The sequence below is a fragment of the Schistocerca piceifrons genome, chromosome 7, assembly GCF_021461385.2.
Source record: "Schistocerca piceifrons isolate TAMUIC-IGC-003096 chromosome 7, iqSchPice1.1, whole genome shotgun sequence".
NCBI lineage: Eukaryota > Metazoa > Arthropoda > Insecta > Orthoptera > Acrididae > Schistocerca > Schistocerca piceifrons.
Window position 1 is genome coordinate 450,709,183 of NC_060144.1, and position 19,104 is coordinate 450,728,286.

Consider the following 19,104-nt stretch of genomic DNA (forward strand, 5'->3'; position numbering starts at 1 on the left):
TTGGACATACAAGAGCGTGGAGCAAACTGCCTTCAGCCAGAACACACACAGTATATATACAGTTACAGAACATTCCAGTACAGTGATTCTTAACATTTGTGGATACTTCTAGAATGTACTAGACTTGAATATAGAAATTAAAATTTTACAGTCAAGGTGAGTTTTGAACTCACGGCACTCCATGCAACAGTCCAGCATCACAACCACCACACCACAGTGACCACTCCACTCAGCCTCTTCTGCGACATTGCTCCCTCCTTAAGAGAACAGCATCTTGGTGTTACATCCTCCTAGTCCCTGAACGAGTTATCGCTCCTGCATACTCTGACTCCCGATGACTGGTGCTCACCCTAGCAGTGATCTTAGAACTTCTTTTGCCTCTACGACCTTCATCACCTTTCCGCTTGTTGCCTTTCGCTGGAGCTTCGAATTTACTCTGGGTTGCAGGATCCTTATAGGGCTTCATTTGAAGGACGTGGACCGTATCTCTGATCTTTCGTCGTATTGTGTCGGGGTTGAAATCTTCAGTTTCGTAAGTAGCATCAGACAACTGTCTTACAACCTTATAAGGTCCAAAGTAGCGCATGAGGAGCTTCTCAGAGAGACCAACCTTCCGAACAGGAGTGAAGATCCAGACGAGGTCACCAGGCTGGTAGACAACAGGGTGGTGGCTCGCATCATACCTTCAGCGATCGTTTTCTAGAGCCTGTAGCATGTGGAGTCGAGCCAACTGCCAAGGTTCCTAAGCTCTAGTTAACACCTGGCCGATGTAGTTGTTGTCCACGTCATCAGGATGTAACAGAAACACAGTGTCCATCGTCATAGTCGCCTCACGCCCATGCACCAGGAAAAACGGCGTAAATCCTGTGGTGTCTTGTTTGGCGGTGTTGTAGGCAAACGTCACGAAAGGTAGCACCTCATCCCGGTTGCTCTGCTCAACATTGACAAACATTGATAGCATGTCAGCCAAGGTCTTATTAAGGCGTTCAGTAAGCCCGTTAGTTTGCAGATGGTAGGCAGTCGTTATGTGATGAGTAATGATGCACTGACGGTTTATCTCTGTCACAAGATTCGATTGAAACTCTTTCCCTCGATTCGTAATTAACAACTTTGGGGCACTGTGTTTTAATACAGTGTCTTCCACAATGAATTTGGCTACCTCGGATGCGTAAGCTGTTTTCACAGCTTTTGTAATGGAATAGCATGTCACGTAATCAGTGCAAACACCAATCAATGTATTACCACTAGCAGACATCGGAAATCGTCTGAGGAGATCAATTCCAACACAGTGGAAAGGCGTTTCGGCTGGTGGAATTAGTATGAGTTGGCCAGGTGGTTTCTGAGGAACTGCCTTTCTCCTCTGGCACTCTCGACAGTGCGACACATAGTGACGGACACTCCTAAATAAAACTAGCCAGAAAAATCTCTTGCGGATTCCATTGTGTGTCTTAATAAATCCTAAATGTCCGGTCTCAGGTGTGTCATGGAATTTGTGTAGAACATCTAAGTGCATGTGTATAGGAATCACTGGTAGCCACCTCTTTCCAAACAGATCAAAGTTTTTCTTGCAAAGTAATCCATTAGCTACCTTAAATTGTCCTTTCACATCCTCTGACCGATTTAAGGCAAGCATAATTTGAGATATCTTGGTGTCGTCCTTTTGCTCAGCAGAGAGATCCTTGAGTGCAATGAGGCAGTCACTATCTTCATCAAAGTCTTGATGGTCTTGCACAGGGTTTCTTGAGAGACAATCCGCATCTTGGTGTTTTCTTCCACTTTTGTACACTATGGTAATGTCATACTCTTGAAGATGTAATGCCCACCTGGCAAGTCGTCCTGTTGGATCTTTAAGACCTGTCAACCAACAGAGTGAGTGATGGTCTGTAACAACTGTGAATGACCTTCCGTAGAGATACTGTCAAAATTTGCACATGGCCCAGATCACAACAAGGCATCCTGTTTCTGTAGTTGAGTAGTTTCTCTCGGCTTTTGTAAGTGTCCTAGAAGCATAGACTATAACTTTTTCTTTTCCATCCGAAATTTGCACCAGAACAGCATCGATCCCATACCCACTGGCATCTGTGTGTAGTTTTGTAGGTGCTCTCTCAAGTACAGTGTCAGTCGTCAGAGCTTTTTGCAGCACATCGAAAGAATCTTGTCGCGCACCAGCCCATATAAATTTAGCATCAGCTTTTAACAACTCTTGGAGTGGCCTGGCTTTGATACAAAAGTCTTTGATAAAAGGATGGTAATAAGAACATAATCCGAGGAAGCTTCTCACATCTTTAATACGTTTAGGAATAGGAAATTCTGTTATAGATGTCACCTTTTCTGGGCCTTGTTGCACACCTTCATTTGACACAAGGTGTTCAGGTATTTTGATTTCTTTTGCTCCAAAGAGACACTTTCTTGGATTAAGTTTCAGTCCGCCTTGTTGGAGACACTTACAAACGGCTGTCAGTCTTTTTTTTGTGTGTTCATCAAATGTCTCTGAGAACATTGTCATCTAAATAACAGACACATCGTCCACTTCAGGTGACTTAGAAGATTATCCATTATCCGTTCAAAAGTTGCTGGTTCATTACGCAAATCAAAAGGCATTACCTTAAACTCATACAGGCCCTCAGGGGTGATGAATGCAGTTTTCTCATGATCAGCCTCATCTATTTCGATTTGCCAGTGTCCCGAGAACATGTCCATGGTGGAAAAAAAACTTAGCCCCCTTCAGACAATCTAGTGTATCATCAGTTCGTGGAAGAGGGTAAACATCCTTTTTAGTTATCTTATTAAGCTTCCTGTAATCAACACAAAAGTGCCAACTGCCATCCTTCTTCCTGACAAGAACCACTGGTGACGATGATGGGCTCTGCGAAGGCTGAATGGTGTCATTCTTCATCATTTTCCATACCTCCTTCAACAGTAGGGCTTCATACATGTCCTCAGCAGCACCCTTCATGAGATGTGCAACCTTATCTTTCTCCTTCATTCTAGGATGCACTATTTTACACAGCTCCAAGACATCTTGAATGTAGGATCTTTAGTTTCTCCTGGATGCTGTGCCCTGCACTTTAATTTATCTTCAGCCTTGTACTTCTGTCATTGTGTGTCGCCGAAATACTTGTGTAGTTCCGCCTGGAATACTTCCCAGATTGTGAACTTCTCCTCATTGTTCTCAAACCATTGTTTGGCAGTGACCTCCAAGTAGAAAAATACGTTAGCCAAACACAAGGTGTCATCCCATTCATTAAATTTGGCTATACGCTCATATACCCTCAACCACTTGTTTGGATCTTCGCCATCGTCACCAGAGAACCCAGAAGGATGTCCCATGTGGTGGCACACAGCTTCTGTCACCGTAATGTCCTCTTCTTGTTCTGTCTCCGATAGATTGCGATCTGTTAAACATGGCTCGAACTCAAGTTTCTCGCCCCGTAAATGTCGGTTCTGTCGTGACCTGATGGGAGCCATTGTGCTATTGATAATGTGAACTATCGGGAGCCACTGTGCCGTCGATAATGGGCGCTATCAGAAGTTCCAATACCTGGTACCTCCACCAGAATAATGTCACGTAGAAGAAGGTGTAATTCGATGAATGACAAACACTAACTTCTCTTAACGGAGGTTTATTCAGCACTTACACATACAAGAGTGCGGAGCAAACTGCCTCAGGCCAGAACACATACAGTACATATACAATTACAGAACGCTCCAGTACAATGATTCTTGACATTTGTGGATACTTCTAGAATGTACTTGAATCGAATATAGAAATTAAAATTTTACAGTCAAGATGAGTTTTGAACTCATTACTCTCCATGCAACAGTCCAGCATCACGACCACCACACCGAAATGACTGTGCCCCTCAGCCTCTTCTGCGACAATATCCCTAATAATTATAATTATAATTATAATTATGGTGTCCCTAATAATAATAATAATAATAATAATAATAATAATGTCCCTATCAGAAACACCACAATATTTCTTCTGTCACCACACAGTTTGGGGATACGTGTAAAAGATTCATAGTGGTGAAATACTGAGAGACTGGATGGATGGAAACAATCTACACCTAACATGTGGTACCAAAGACATTAAAACCTTTAGATCAGCAAGATGGCAAAGTGAAACAAACCCAGACCTCTGGTGACTGCTAATACTGTAAAGGAGCCTGTGCCGTATCCAAGGATGGGCTTTTATGGTTTCCCCCACTCCCAACATCAACCAGCACTACTCAACATCAACATACAACTCCACTTACAACAACCCTGAAACCACGATGGAACTTCTGTGAGGCAAACTGGGAGCTTTATAAGAAAGACATGGATATGAATATGCACTGGATACCACCCAAGGAAGGAAACTATAGCAGATTTGTTGGCTTAATAACAGCAGCTGCAAATCATCACATTCGTCAGGTACACAGAAAAGAGTATCTCCCTTGTTGTAATAAAGAAGCTGAAGACTAATGTAGAGATTTTGAAGGAACAAGCAACCCAGACACCAGAGACAAGATATTGGAAACTATTGACCAGTCTCATAAAGAAAGATGGTCTGAAATCACAAAAAATCCAGACTTGATCAAAACAGTAGAAAGGCCTGGTCTTTTCTGCAGAAACGTTTGGAGGGGTGGGGGCGGGGGGTGGGGGGCGTCAGTACGTCGAGCTGCCCATCCTGGAAGTGAAGACCAGAATTAACACCCTCTCGAATAGCTTTACACATAAAAAATACACGTGGAGTGTGTTCCACTTGATACAGCATTCAAAAAAGCCACCTAGGACCCAGACTTATTCTTGCCCTTTACAACAAATGAGCTAACTAAAGCTACAAAATCACTTAAGACCAGGAAAATGGTGGGATTAGATGGTATATTTCCTGAGTTATTTAAACACCGTGGACCAAGAGCCCATGCCTGGCTACTTAAATTTTTCAATGACATATTGAACAATGGTGGCATCCATCAACAATTCAAAATAGTTCACACTTTTGCCATTCTTAAACCAGGGAAGCCTGTGGATGCAGTGAGTTACCATCACATAGCCTTGCTGAGCATATGCTACAAATTATTGGAAAGGCTCCTATATGTCAGGATATACCATCTCATTGATGACGTAACTCCACAGCACCAAGCAGGCTTCAGATTGAAACGAAACTGCTGCAACCAGGTCTTGGCCCTGATGTCACGCATTGAAGTGGATTTCCAGAAGAACATAAAGACCTCAGTAGCCTGGTAGCCACAGCGTGTGATACCACTTGTCTTGATGACAGATGCTAAAATTGAGAGAAAGCATCCCCTACACTGGTTTTGTAGCACTAATGTAAACCATACTATGAAACTGATATTTCAGGGTGTCACTGGAGGATTACAAAAGCAAATCATATAAGAGAAAGAACAGCCTACCTCAGGGATCAGTCTTAGCTCCCCTTCTATTTAATGTCTACACCAGCGACATGCCTGACATGAGACCTGAAAAGTTTGGTTACATTGACAATTTAGCAATAGCAACTCAGGATAAGATGTTTGGAGAAGGTAAACAAACACTTACCAATGACCTAAAGAACTTAGAAGAGTATTCCAGAAAATGGAGACTCTGCCTGAACTCTTGTAAAACTGAAGTCAGCGCTTTCCATTGCAGCATCTGCCAAGTAAACAGGAAGTTGAATGTGGAGCTTTGTGGCAGGAGATTGCTGCACAGCCACTTCCCCAAATATATGGGAATAACTCTGGATAGAAACCGTACACATAAGAAACATCTGAAGATCACGGACAGAAATTAAAAAGCAGGAATAATGTAATTAGGAAGTTAGCCAGCATATCTTGGAGAGCCAGCACAGACTCCCTAACAATGGCCATACAGTCAGTCACTCTTGTACCTGGTTGCTGATTGTTACTGTCCTGTGTGGGGTAGAAGCAGCCACATTAATAGGCTCGATGTTCAGTTGAACGATAAAATGAGATTGAGATCTGGAACTTTAAAATCAACACCCTTACCCTGGCTTCCAGTTCTTACTAATATAGCGCCTCCGTCTCTTCAATGCCAATATGCTAGATTCCATGAACTGGAGAAATTAAACCTTCCAACTTAAAAAAAAAAAAAGAAAAACCAATGCACAAAATACTTCATAGCTTATCATGAACTTGACTGAAGTCTCAGAAACCAGTGTGGGAGGGCACTACAGAGTACAGCCTACAAGATGAGTGGAAGAAACAATGGAATTGCTATCGTACACATGAGTGAAAGCCAAAAATGAATTCCATTCTGCCCCTCCCAGGAATGAACCTTCCCAGAAACATATGGAGTACTGTGTTGCATCAGTACTGGGCACATCTGAATCAAAGAAACACTATAAGGGTGGAAAATAGCTGACAACCCCCAGTTTGACTGTGGAGCCAAAAAACAGTCACTAATTGCACATCATATGTGAAAGACCAATGAGAAAGTTTGGAGGAACCGTGGAGGACTTCATCGATGCTTTGCCCATGGCAATCAGTTGGTTAAGCTAATCAGATACACAACTGTGATTGTAAGATTAAATTACTTTGATGTTTACAAATATCTAACGTGCTCCGTCTGATCTTTTCCATGTTATGTGATTTTACATCTCTGTTTAGTTTACAGTGTGACATTTACAAATCTGTAATTAACTATATTAATGTCGGTTAGTAACAAAATTTACTGATTGTTATACACAATATCTCTGCATTTTAAACAATGAATTTACGGGTACCATATGATTCTGTAGGTACATCCTATAGTAAATACATAAATAAAGAAATGTGTCCACGTGTTCTAACATTGCAGGAGTCACAGCCATGTGTGGCTGGCACATGGGAGATCAGACAGATTTGCAAAACCTTGTTATGATGATGATGGATAGCTCTTCCAACAGCTCACCATGCTTTTGTTCACTGTCAGACCTCCACAGACATCATGTAGCCACCTGTCCACCTATGAATAACTGTGACGCCCTGGTTTTCTGCCAAAAGAAACTCAATGACAGTTCGCTGCTTGGAATGCACCTCCGTTACGGACACCATTTTGAAGGCACACATAGTGTTGCCATCTATCGGAATTTCATGAAACCATAGGGGCTAAAGCAGAAATATTCTACTACGTCCCACATCAAATTTTACATTTTTTTACCTGAAATTGGCAAAGAAATAAATGTGTTGCATTACTTATTACACAGGGGCAGTAGCATGCATATTGCAGTGTAGTAACTTTATTTCTAGGCTGTCTTGCAGTGAATATATTTGGTATTATGGAACAAATTAGCATACCATCCAGTGAATCAAGTAGAAAATAGCAAAGGATATGCTAGTGGATCCAGTGAAGACTCTTAAGCAGAGATGGTTTTGACTGTACCAGTGATTAATTAAAAAACAAGACTGTATTTCTTTCAAATGGTGGCTCGACATCAGCTGTGGTAAAAATAGTGGCCACGTCACTTTTAACTGCATCATTGGAATGCCGGAGATCTAAATTTTCATTAACCATAATAATAACACAGATTTCACTATTTTCATTTTCCGCTTCAGAAAATAATCTTTCATCACAGTGAAAGAACACGTAAAAGGATTAGCTTATTCTAATTCATTAGCAGTTTCATGCATTACATTGTTGATATTGTTGCATGATAGATTTGATTGTTCATTCAGTCTGTAGTAAAGAGCAGTGTCAGTGTCATAAAAAACATAATTGCACCTAACATAGTGAATAACCATATGTGTAGAAGTCCTTGGAGCTGACTTTTAATTAAAAAAATGTTGTGTACATTAAAGTGATAAGCTCAATGTAAAGCTGTGGAATTTTGGCCTCAGGACTGACCGTAGCAATTGCTGCAGTGTAGTTGTGAATATCATTTCAATAATTATATATAAAAACAAAGATGAGGTGACTTACCGAACAAAAGTGCTGGCAGGTCGATAGACACACAAACAAACACAAACACACACACAAAATTCAAGCTTTCGCAACAAACTGTTGCCTCATCAGGAAAGAGGGAAGGAGAGGGGAAGACGAAAGGAAGTGGGTTTTAAGGGAGAGGGTAAGGAGTCATTCCAATCCCGGGAGCGGAAAGACTTACCTTAGGGGGAAAAAAGGACAGGTATACACTCGCACACACGCACATATCCATGGATGGATATGTGCGTGTGTGCGAGTGTATACCTGTCCTTTTTTCCCCCTAAGGTAAGTCTTTCCGCTCCCGGGATTGGAATGACTCCTTACCCTCTCCCTTAAAACCCACTTCCTTTCGTCTTCCCCTCTCCTTCCCTCTTTCCTGATGAGGCAACAGTTTGTTGCGAAAGCTTGAATTTTGTGTGTGTGTTTGTGTTTGTTTGTGTGTCTATCGACCTGCCAGCACTTTTGTTCGGTAAGTCACCTCATCTTTGTTTTTATATATAATTTTTCCCACGTGGAATGTTTCCTTCCATTATATTCATTTCAATAATTCTTTGATTTCTCTTCAATTCTTGGACCATTTGAAGTGCATACTTCATAGAGTGATTGAAATTTTTTTTGTTAATGCAGCAAATTAACCTCCGTGTACGACAACACAGTGGGAATGCTGTTGTATCACATACAGTAACCTCTAATGTAAAATATTTCACATTACAAAAACTGCATTGTAAATTCATCAAACTGCAACTGTGACTCTAAAAATTGTGTGGAATAACCTTGAGTGCTCATTTAATTTTATTGTTCAATAAAACAGTTGCATTATTGTGAATGTCCCCAATACTGTTATTGTCTCTACCCAAAAATTGTGTCTGTCTAGATCTGTGTGTTTCACTCTGACCCGTTAGTGTTCTTTTTCTTGGTACAGCCAAAACAAATATAGTTTCTGTATAATAACGGAAGTTGTATGTATTCAAAGCAAATAAATTAAAAACTAGGAACTTACTTAAAATTTTCTGTTAATGGTGGCAAATGACCTCGAAGTTATACAGAAAAGTAACCAAAATAGCTACACCAATATACAACGTTATTTACAGATTTCGTTACTTCGATAATTTGATTTCCCCAGCTGACCTCTTTGTCAGCCGGTCAGTTGGCCCATTTTTGCTGCCTAGAATGTTCTTATTACTGCAAATGAACTGTGTAAACTTCCATGCAATTTCAAGAAACACTGTTGCTTGTGCATGTCATTTATACCATAGCAAGTGATCGGTGTGCAGGAAAGAAGGTGGCAGCATTTCAGTTGCCAGTGTTTACGTATTGGAGATCTTAATGCATGATAGAGAAGATATCATCAGGGGTATGAATATGAAAGCATGTACTTCCTTTTACTAATGTTAATGGCTATGTCCACATATTATTTTTTTCTTTGTGCTTATCAATGACAAAGAATGTCTTGAATTATATATGTTACATTGACTCTCTTATATAATTAATATTAAAAATAAGTACTTCAGTCTTCATGTTCATGTATTACTATTATGATATTCCCTGTGGAAAGACTGGGCCTTTGTACAAAGATCCCCATTGTCTTGCTTTTCATTTTAAAAAATATTTTCCCAAGCTATGGGAAGGTTAGCACTGCCAGTCCACTATTATGGGAAATCCTTTAATGACCACTGTTGAAATGGTAGAACATAGTGTGTCTTGGCATAACTGCCTAGATCAAAATGTTGGTGAAAACCTCTATTAGAAAACCTCTTGGCCTCTTGATATGCTACCTGCTAATGAGGTGGATAGCCGGCCATTTTCGTACATTTTCATACGAATTGAAGTGTTGGTCTTGCTGTGGATGTTGATGGTTTGCCTGGATTCACCCATGATTTTCAATGCTTAGGATTCTCAAAATATATCCATTTTTTTCATCACCTGTCACTATTCGATGGAGAAATGACTTTTTTTTATATCTGGCAAGCAGCATTTCACAAGTGGTCTTTTGATTTGTTTGCTGTCTTTAATTTAGTTCATATGGAACCAATTTTCCAACTTTATGCAGCTTTCCCATAGCTTTCAACCAAAGAGAAACAGCTTTCTGTGTCACATTCAATTTTTCCGCGAGTTCCTGTTGAAGTTGAGTATCATCTTCATCCAATAAGGCCTACAATTTTTTGTCTTCAAACTTTTTTGGTGGTTTTCTGTGCTCTTCATTTTTCATGTCAGAATCAACATTTTTGAATTTTTTGAACCACTCGAAATACTGTGTTTTCCCAAGAGCAAGTTCACTGAAAGTTTCGACAAGCATTCGATGTGATTCTGCAGCAGTTTTCTTCAAATGATAACAGAAATTCAATGCTGTCCGCAAATTGTAGTTTGTAGGCACAAAACTCGACATGTTTATGGGTTTGAAACAGATGCTGATGTATGGAACTTGGATTACTCTGTGTTGACATTCATCGTCAGCCATTACAGGAGGCAGATGGCGCTGCAGACGTGGTCTCACAGGCCCTACACTGATGGCTACCACCATCTATAGGGAAATTCTGATTTCATACTTCTACACTTGGTACTACTTCCGTTTTACTCAATGGCTTTCCATCAGTTAATGTAAACTGTGACCTTTCTGAAAGGAAATCACAAATCCAGTCACACAACTGAGATGATATTCTGTAGGCACACAATTTGATTAGAAGTCGCTTATGTGGAACAGTGTTAAAAGCCTTCTGGAAATCTAAAAATATGGAATCAGTTTACATCCTCTGTTGATAGCAATCTGTACTTGTGAGAATAAAGATCTAGTTGCATTTCACAGGGACAATATTTTCTGAATCATTGTTGGCTATTTGCCAACAAATCGTTTTCTTTGAGGTAAGTGTTCAAATGGTTCTGAGCACTATGGGACTTAACTTCTGAGGTCATCAGTCCCCTAGAACTTAGAACTACTTAAACCTAACTAACCTAGGGGCATCACACACACCCATGCCCGAGGCAGGATTCGAACCTGCGACCATAGTGGTTGCACGGTTCCAGACTGAAGCGCCTAGAACCGCTCAGCCACACCAGCCGGCGAGGTAAGTGTGATCTGTATCTAAAGCTCTCATACTTGAGTCCGATAGTTTGATAGCCACAAAATTAAATTAGAAAAGACATTTAATAATTTATTAATTGCTGCAAAATTTAAGTAGAAAAGATGTTTAATAATTTATTGTGTTTTCTAGTTTAATTTTGCAGCTATTGGACTATCAGACTTGCGCTTTACATAAGAGATCACACTTCGTTATGGAAATGACATGACCATGTGCTTAGTATGGAGATGTCTCTCTTATACATTGCACTTTCTTAATGTGTTAAAATATCATTTTGAATTGATAACAGTACAACTCAAATTATTTTTGCTTATTTTTACTTTTATATGTATCACACTTCCATTACAATGTTTTGCACTCACCAGTCCCATTCAGCAGTTCTGCTTGTTTCACATTTACACTAAAGCAACTATTGCCAAGATGCATTTTCACATTAGTTAAGCAGGTAATCAGTGATCATGGAAGCCCTTTCATTTACGTTCTTCTATCAATATGTTTCTCCATGACAATGTGTGTTTCTCAAATATGACTCTTAATTCTTAATCAGTTCTGTGCCTCTTTCTATGAAATAACTGAAATACTTTTCTTCTACAAACTGATGGCACACTTTTGATTATTAATTCCATTTTCTACCAAATTCTGTGGTGCAGTGACATGTCTGCTCCATACAGAAGCTCAACATCAAGTCTGCTTGACATGCTTAGACAGCATGTAACTACTAGTGCTGGGCTATCATTGTCATTATACATCAAGACAATTGTCCATCATAGAAGAAGCGCACTTGGCTCCCAAAGTTCCAGAAACCAGCAATTAAGTAAGGAGTACAATATCAATACGTTATTACATTGAAGATGGCAGTACTCCTTACACAGTGCATCGTAGGTTTAGCTAAATGTTGTTTGTTACATATGGACATGCGTTTGCAGCCTCTCGGACATTGACAAATATAAAGGGTGTTAAATTATTTCCGTGGTACATCAACCTAGTGACATTTCTTAATTGTGGCATCAGGAAGCTCCTAATCCTCTGACCATCCCCATGAACTAGTTAACAGAAAAGCAACCACCCCATCACCCAGTATTGTCCCAGACTGAAACAATTTAATAATATACTTTGACAGGGCTTTGAATATTTATTGGGTCCAGAAATACAACTCCCTTCTCATCCCCCCCTCGTCCCAAAATCATATTCTGGTGTCCACTCAATCTAAGAAATATTATTTCTCACATTGCTTTTAATTCTAACCCTTTGCCACAAGGTTCATAACCTGTAGAAGACCCAGGTGCAAGACCTGCCAATTGCACCCATGTATCACATCCTGCTCCAGTACTCTCATAGGCATGTCCTGTCCTACAGAGGCAGGCAACCCAATGACAGCATATTGTATTACAAGGCCATGCTGAACAATAATGCCTCCAGATTTTATTATGTGAAAACTCTTAGTTCTTTTTAAGTAAAACAAATGTTATTAACATTCTACATCTTTATTTTTCATGTTTATACAGGGCGTATAAAAAAAAATCATCTGATTTGGCTCGTCTATATTTCTGAAACTAATAAACATATGCAATAATTTTGTTTTTTGGTGAACGGGAAACTCAAACAGTTTTTTTCTTTTTCTTTTTTCCCCCATAGGTGTTCAATATGCCCCCTTGAGGTGCACGGCATATGTCAGTGGGGTATTCAAATTGTTCCCACACTGCAGCGAGCATGTCTTGAGCTACAGCTTCCACAGCTGTTGTTATGCAATGTCTCAGTTCATTTATTGTTGTTGGTAATGGAGGCACATAAACAGTCTTTTATAAATCCCCACAAGAAATAATCACATACAGTAAGGCAAGGTGGTCCAGTGTGACCAATCCATCATTCAGTAATCCATTGATTTAAAAATTCCCACTCCTCCAGATGCCAATGTGGCAATGCCCCATCCTGTTGGTAAATGAAGTTGTTCGAACCAGTCTCCAACTGTGGGAAAAGAAAGTTCTCAAGAATATCACAATATGTTCTTCCTAAAACAGTGTTCTGGGCAAAGAAAAATGGACCATACACCTTTTCCCGTGAAACTGCACAAAACACATTAAATTTTGTAGAGTCCCTCTCATGTTGTACAACTTCATGTGGTTGTTCCGTACCCCATATTCTCACATTATGATGGTTCACCTTTCCATTTAAATGTAATGTTGCCTCATCATAAACACCAAGTATGGAAGAAAACTGTCATCCTCCATCTCACCAACAATGAAATTACAGAACTCCACACGTTTTTGTTTGTCACTTTCACGAAGCGCGTGCAATAGCTGAGTTTTGTATGGTTTTGTGTGTAAACCTTGATGCAACACATGCCAGACGGACATCAGGGAATGTTGAGCTGTCGAGTTGCATGGTGAACAGATTTCTGTGGACTCCTTGTGGAACTATGGGAGATGCAGTAGACATTTGTGTGAGACACTCGGGGATGGCACGGCGATTTGCCTTTACACAAACAACCTTTTTCTCTGAATTGTTCATTCCACCATCTAATGCTCTGTGCTGTTGGAGGACCCACACCATACCTTGTACAAAAATCACGCTGAACTGTTATTACTGACCCGAAGTGCACAAAACATAGCACACAATATGCTTTCTGTTGCCCTGACACAATTTTTACTAGAACTGAATTGGGCACACACTTCTGCTACCTAGTGGTAACCATGAAAAACTCGAGAATTTGCTCTTTCCAGAAGTATATTTTTCACGCACATATCTCAAATAACATAATACTTATGACTTTTTAAAAATTGGATGATTATTTTTGATACACCCTGTATTTATTTCTGAACTTAGTCATTCTGGTGACAAACGCATTTCTACCAGCGAGAGATCGGTTTGTTGGTACCATCATTATGTTTGACTTCATTGTCAGAGCCACAACCTCACATCTGCATCCACCACTTCATCACTATCAAAGTGAATTCATTGAAGCTATTCTTTAAGTTTTGGAAATAGATGAAAATCGGGTGGGGCCAAGTTGGGACTGTACTGACGATCAGTGACAGTGAAACCAATGTCGGATTGTTGCAGATGTCACCGTGCTTGTGAGTGGTCTTCCACCGTACTACTGAAGTAGAGGATGAGCCATGTGTAGACGAACTTTTTGAATTTGAAACTTGATTACAGCAAGCTATTTCTCACGTGCTGACATAGTTACTTTACACTCCTCCTTGTTACACTGTGCTATTCAAAGCCCTCTAGTGGTAGAGGGGTGCAGATATGCAGACATGAAGAAGAAAGATGTAGAATGTTAATAACATTTGTTGTATGTAAAAAGCTGTAAGAGTTTTAACATAAATTTGCAGGCATTTCTTTACACCACACCATTGTATATATCACCTCTGTTGTGACTTCTGCACAAAATTTTGTATGGCCATGACTGCCAACCTTCTGCCCGCATGAATGAATGGCCAGTTAGCTGTGGCCAAGAGCAAAGTTGACCACCCAATGGCAGAACATGCTACTGATCACAATATGTTCAATTTTAATGGCTGCTTCACAACCTGTGTCATCTGGGTCCTTCCTTCCACTACCATCTTAACTGAATTACATAGACGAGAATTATCATTGAAACACAGCCTTCAAACCTGTAATCCTCTTGGCCTCAATCTCTGCTAGTACCTCTCCCACACTAACCTCCACCACTGCCGCACAACCATAATTTCACTCATCTCATACTCACAGTCCATTCTCCCAATCCACTCCTCCACATTATCGTGCACTGTACACAGTGCCCCCTGCCTGGGGCCAGAATGAGTTCACCACTGCCACATTCTTGTCCATGCAACTGCTACTTCCACCTCCCAGCCATTGGCTACCCTTCCCCATCTCTCACTCTCACTCATTGCCTTCATTCCCCTCTCACCCACCCCACTGACACAGTCCCTCATTACAGTCAAGCTGGAATTCCAACATAAAATAGTTAGTTGCAAGTTGTATGTGTGTGTGTGTGTGTGTGTGTGTGTGTGTGTGTGTGTGTGTGAGATGATTACTCCTTTTGTAGAGATTCACTTTTCCTCATTATTTGTCATGCTGGCCTGTGTGCTTGGTGGTGGTGGCCCATGAATAGAGAGAATAAGACTTGGTATTAGAACAAGAAATGTTGTTTGCTTTATTCTATTTTTGCTGTTGTTCTTACTGTGGATAATATTTTGTATTACAAGGACAATACACAGTACTAAGCCCAATCACATTTCCACGTAACAGAATGAAAAAAATTAATGTTTAATTTTTTTCCACCAAAATACCCATCACTATTAAAGTTTTGAGTGCCAGTGGTATTCAAATGCCAATTACAGGATGACATACTGTCTACGCAAAACACTAGGTCTACTCAGTAGCTACGAAATTGTGTGATGTTATAAAGACTGTAAGTAGCTTGTATCACGGTGACATATTTATTTTAAATAGTGTGTGTCATTATGTAATGGTTGTGAGATTTTAATTTTCTCATGCTTGATATTTATTTTTATATTTTATTTCTACATGTCCATTTTCAATCACTTGTATCTGAAATACATGTTCCATTTGTTGTTTATTTTAGGTGTTATACCTGCTGTTTCACAGGAGAGTATATTGATACAAGATATTCTGTGTGTGCTACAAGGTCTTGAAGGTGTCTGTATTAAACCTGACAAACTAGAGAGTCCATATGCCACTAGGACATTTGGCATTACTCCAAGTGTGGGTAAGAGCTGTTGTTAACTTTCAGAGTTAGTAATCACAGAAATTGCACATACATCTTTAAATGCATATACTTAGCTCATTTTGTGGTGTTTGAAGATGAGGCAAATGTTTTCACTGCTATGGAACTTTTTTCTCATATGGATTTTGGTATGCTACAGTGAATTATTTGTTATTGCATGTACTGAAAGTAAACTGTTTTTGTACGTGAAATTTTTTACTCATTGTAATCTGTACATGTGGATTATCATGTAAGCTTAAAACATTGGGAACAAATGTAGTGTTCCACTGCTGAAAACAGACAGCTCATATTCGGTAGTAGCAGGTTTCAAATACCAATTCAGCCATCCTGACTTAGAGGGTTTGATAGGTTGATGCCTTTTAGAAATGTTGGCAAATCCCACTCTCGGCATTGTCCAACTGTACTAGTGTGCCATCTCATATGTTACTCTCAGTATAATAGCAAATGTCATAGGGAAGTCTGATGGAATGCAAATACTTTTGGATTAAAGAAGACAATTCACTGAAAAATAGAAGCATTAAGTCATTGGCAGGAACATCAGTGCTGCATTTTGGCAGGTGGACTAGGTTGCACATTGAAAACTGTGTCATGTGGGATGAGTAGAGGGAGCGAGAGGGGGGAGACCAGGATGAATGGGAGGAGGGGGGAGGGGGGGGGGAGGAGGAGGACTGCAATGTTCGGATACAGAATTAGTGGAGTCATCTTGACATAGTCACGTTGTATAAATATCTGAGCATAATGTTGCAGAGCGATATGAAATGGAAAGAGCATGTGAGGATTGTGGTAGGTAAGGCAAATGGTCAACGCCCATTTGTTGGAAGAATTTTAGCAGTTGTCGTTCACCTGTAAAGGATACTGCCTGTGGGGATGCTAGTGTGACCTATTCTCGAGTATTGCTCGCTTTGGGAGCTCAAATGGAAATCCCTGGAGGGAAGGTGACATTCTTTTCGAGGAACAGTGTTTAGAAAATTTAGAGAACTGGTGTTTGAAGCTGACAGCAGAACAATTCTACTGCTGCCAACATACATTGTGTGTAAGGACCACGAAGATTAGATATGGGAAATTGACTCATACAGAGGCTTATAGTCATTTTTTCCTCACTATTTTTGCAAGTGGATTATGAAAAGAAGTGACTGGTAGTGGTACAGGGTACCTCTGCCATGCACTGTACAGTGGTTTGTGGAGTAACTATGTGATGTAGATGCAGTTCAAGAGTAGTCAGCCTTCTAGTATGTACTGCCCACTTTTGTGATTGGTAGTAAAATTTTCTAACCAGTCTCTGAGTCCACATTAATGGTGGTTTTGTAAAGTAAGGAAGTAACTTTGCTTTATAAAATTTATAAAGCAAATTTACAAGAAGCATATAATAATAATTACTTTCCAAGTGCTTTACATTAAAATTTTGTGGAAATCTAATGAAAATCTTTTTAAAACCCTTATCAGTTGCCACCCACCATGAAAGCTAGAACACTCGCTAGTGGGTGCTAGGGACCAGGTTGACTATCACTGATGTAGATGTAGAGGTAATGAAGGTGGGTGAAACTGTCTTGAAGAGAGGCAGCCGTTTTGCTGACTGGAAAAGTGGGAGGGAGAAGTCCCAGGTACATGGGTTAGGCATGTGCTGCATGGTTGCCGGAGCTGGTTGCAAGTGGTGCAAGCTGGAGATATATAGGGATGTGAAGTGGGAGGGGGTGACAGGATAGAGGAAGGGGAAACTGTTGGGTGGAAGGTGTGGGAACAGTAGAATATCAGAGGCTGAGACCAGGAAAATTATGCGAGTAAAGAATGTGTTGCAAGGATAACTCCCACCTGTGTCGTTCAGAGAAGCTGATGGAGGAGGGAGGGTTCCAGATTTCCTTGGTTGTGAAGCAATAATTGAAACTGAGTATGTTATATTCAGCTGCTGGTGGTCAACTTTGTTCTTGGCAACAGTTTGGCAGTGATCATTCATCCTGGTGGACAGATAGTCATAAAGACATAAAAGACTGTGAAGTGTTTGCAAGAGAGTTGGAATATGACATGACTGCTTTCACAGATGGCCCAGCATCTGAGGGGTTAGGATAGTCTTGTGACAGTATTGGAGTAGGAAGTGCTGGATAGGTGGATTGGGCGGGTCTTTCACCTGGGTCTACCACAGAGATATGATCCCTGTGGCAAGGGCTTGGGAGTGGCATAGGGATGGTCGAGCATGTTGTGTCGGTTGGGTGGGCAAAAGAACACAACTTTAGGAGGGATGGGGAAGATCTTGGGTAGGATGTCCCTCATTTCAGGGCATGGTGAGAGATAATCAAAGCCACGATGAATGGTATTGTCCAGATGTTCCAGTCCAGGGTGGTGTCGGGTGATGAGGAGGGGTGCTCTTTTGTAGCTGGTTTTTGGGGGTGGTGGGAGGCCTTTGAGGATATAGCATAGAGAAATCTGTGGACTTGTTTTTGGGTTGGGGGGGGGGGGGGGGGGGGCTGCACATCTGTGAAGACCTTTGTGAGCCCTTCAGCATACTGGGCAAGGGAGTTCTCGTTGTAGCAGATAAATCACCTTTGAGGGTGACTCATTGTCTGAAAAGATCAAGATGGTGTTTCAGTGTTATGTGAAAACCTATGTTCCCCATCCCTTGCAGTGCATCAAATGCATGAGGTTAGCATTGTAACATCAGTCATGTCCTTAGGGACTGTGGACATGAGTTGTGCATGAATGCTCCTTGTGACCCTCCCCCTGTCAGTGTAAACTGCGTGGAGCACCATTCCCCCTGTTCACCAGACTGTACCCTCTTCCAAAGAGAAAGAAAATCCAAGAATACAGGACTCTTGATCTTACTGTTTTATCCACATCCACTTCAGAAGCATTGATTCACCACCCACCGGGGATGTCGGTCCTCAACTCCCACCCAGAGAAGCAACACTTGGCATCTCTCGTCAGGAAGGTGCCTCTTTGGACACTCCCCTCCCAGGATTCTGCTGATTTGCAACCAGGTACTAGTGAGTGCCTCAAGGAGCCATAGCTTGCTGATTGTAAGGCTTGGCCTTCCTCCACCATTTCTGAAACTATGACAGACCAGCCCCTGCAGACACAAAATCATTTAAAAAGGAGGACAGGAAGAAGGCTTCAAAGGAGGAAGATGTTCCAGTGGCATCCATGCACTGAACTCCACCTGTCTTGTCTCTGTATCCAAGGCAGCATCTGTGGTGGCACCTGTGGTCCCTTACTCCCCAAACATGTTGGTTTGGAACCAAAGTTTATTGATGCCATATCCTCGCAACTGGTGGCAATAGGTGGCCCTGAGGCATGACTTGCAACCTCGATTCCTTCGTGCTCCCACAGGATACTGATAGCATGATCCTCTAGTGGAACTGTAGCAGTTTTTTTCCACCTGGTTAAGCTACGATG

At 40.9% G+C, this 19,104-nt stretch overlaps 1 protein-coding gene across 2 annotated transcripts in view; it reads left to right on the forward strand.

Moving 5' to 3' along the window:
* Window positions 1-19,104, forward strand: part of LOC124804780 (gamma-tubulin complex component 2-like) — a 184,344-nt gene that overhangs the window by 36,071 nt on the left and 129,169 nt on the right. For both annotated transcript variants that reach the window (XM_047265104.1, XM_047265105.1), the window contains exon 5: window positions 15,559-15,702. In XM_047265104.1, the coding sequence (XP_047121060.1) occupies window positions 15,559-15,702 (144 nt within the window). The remainder of the gene's footprint in view (window positions 1-15,558; window positions 15,703-19,104) is intronic.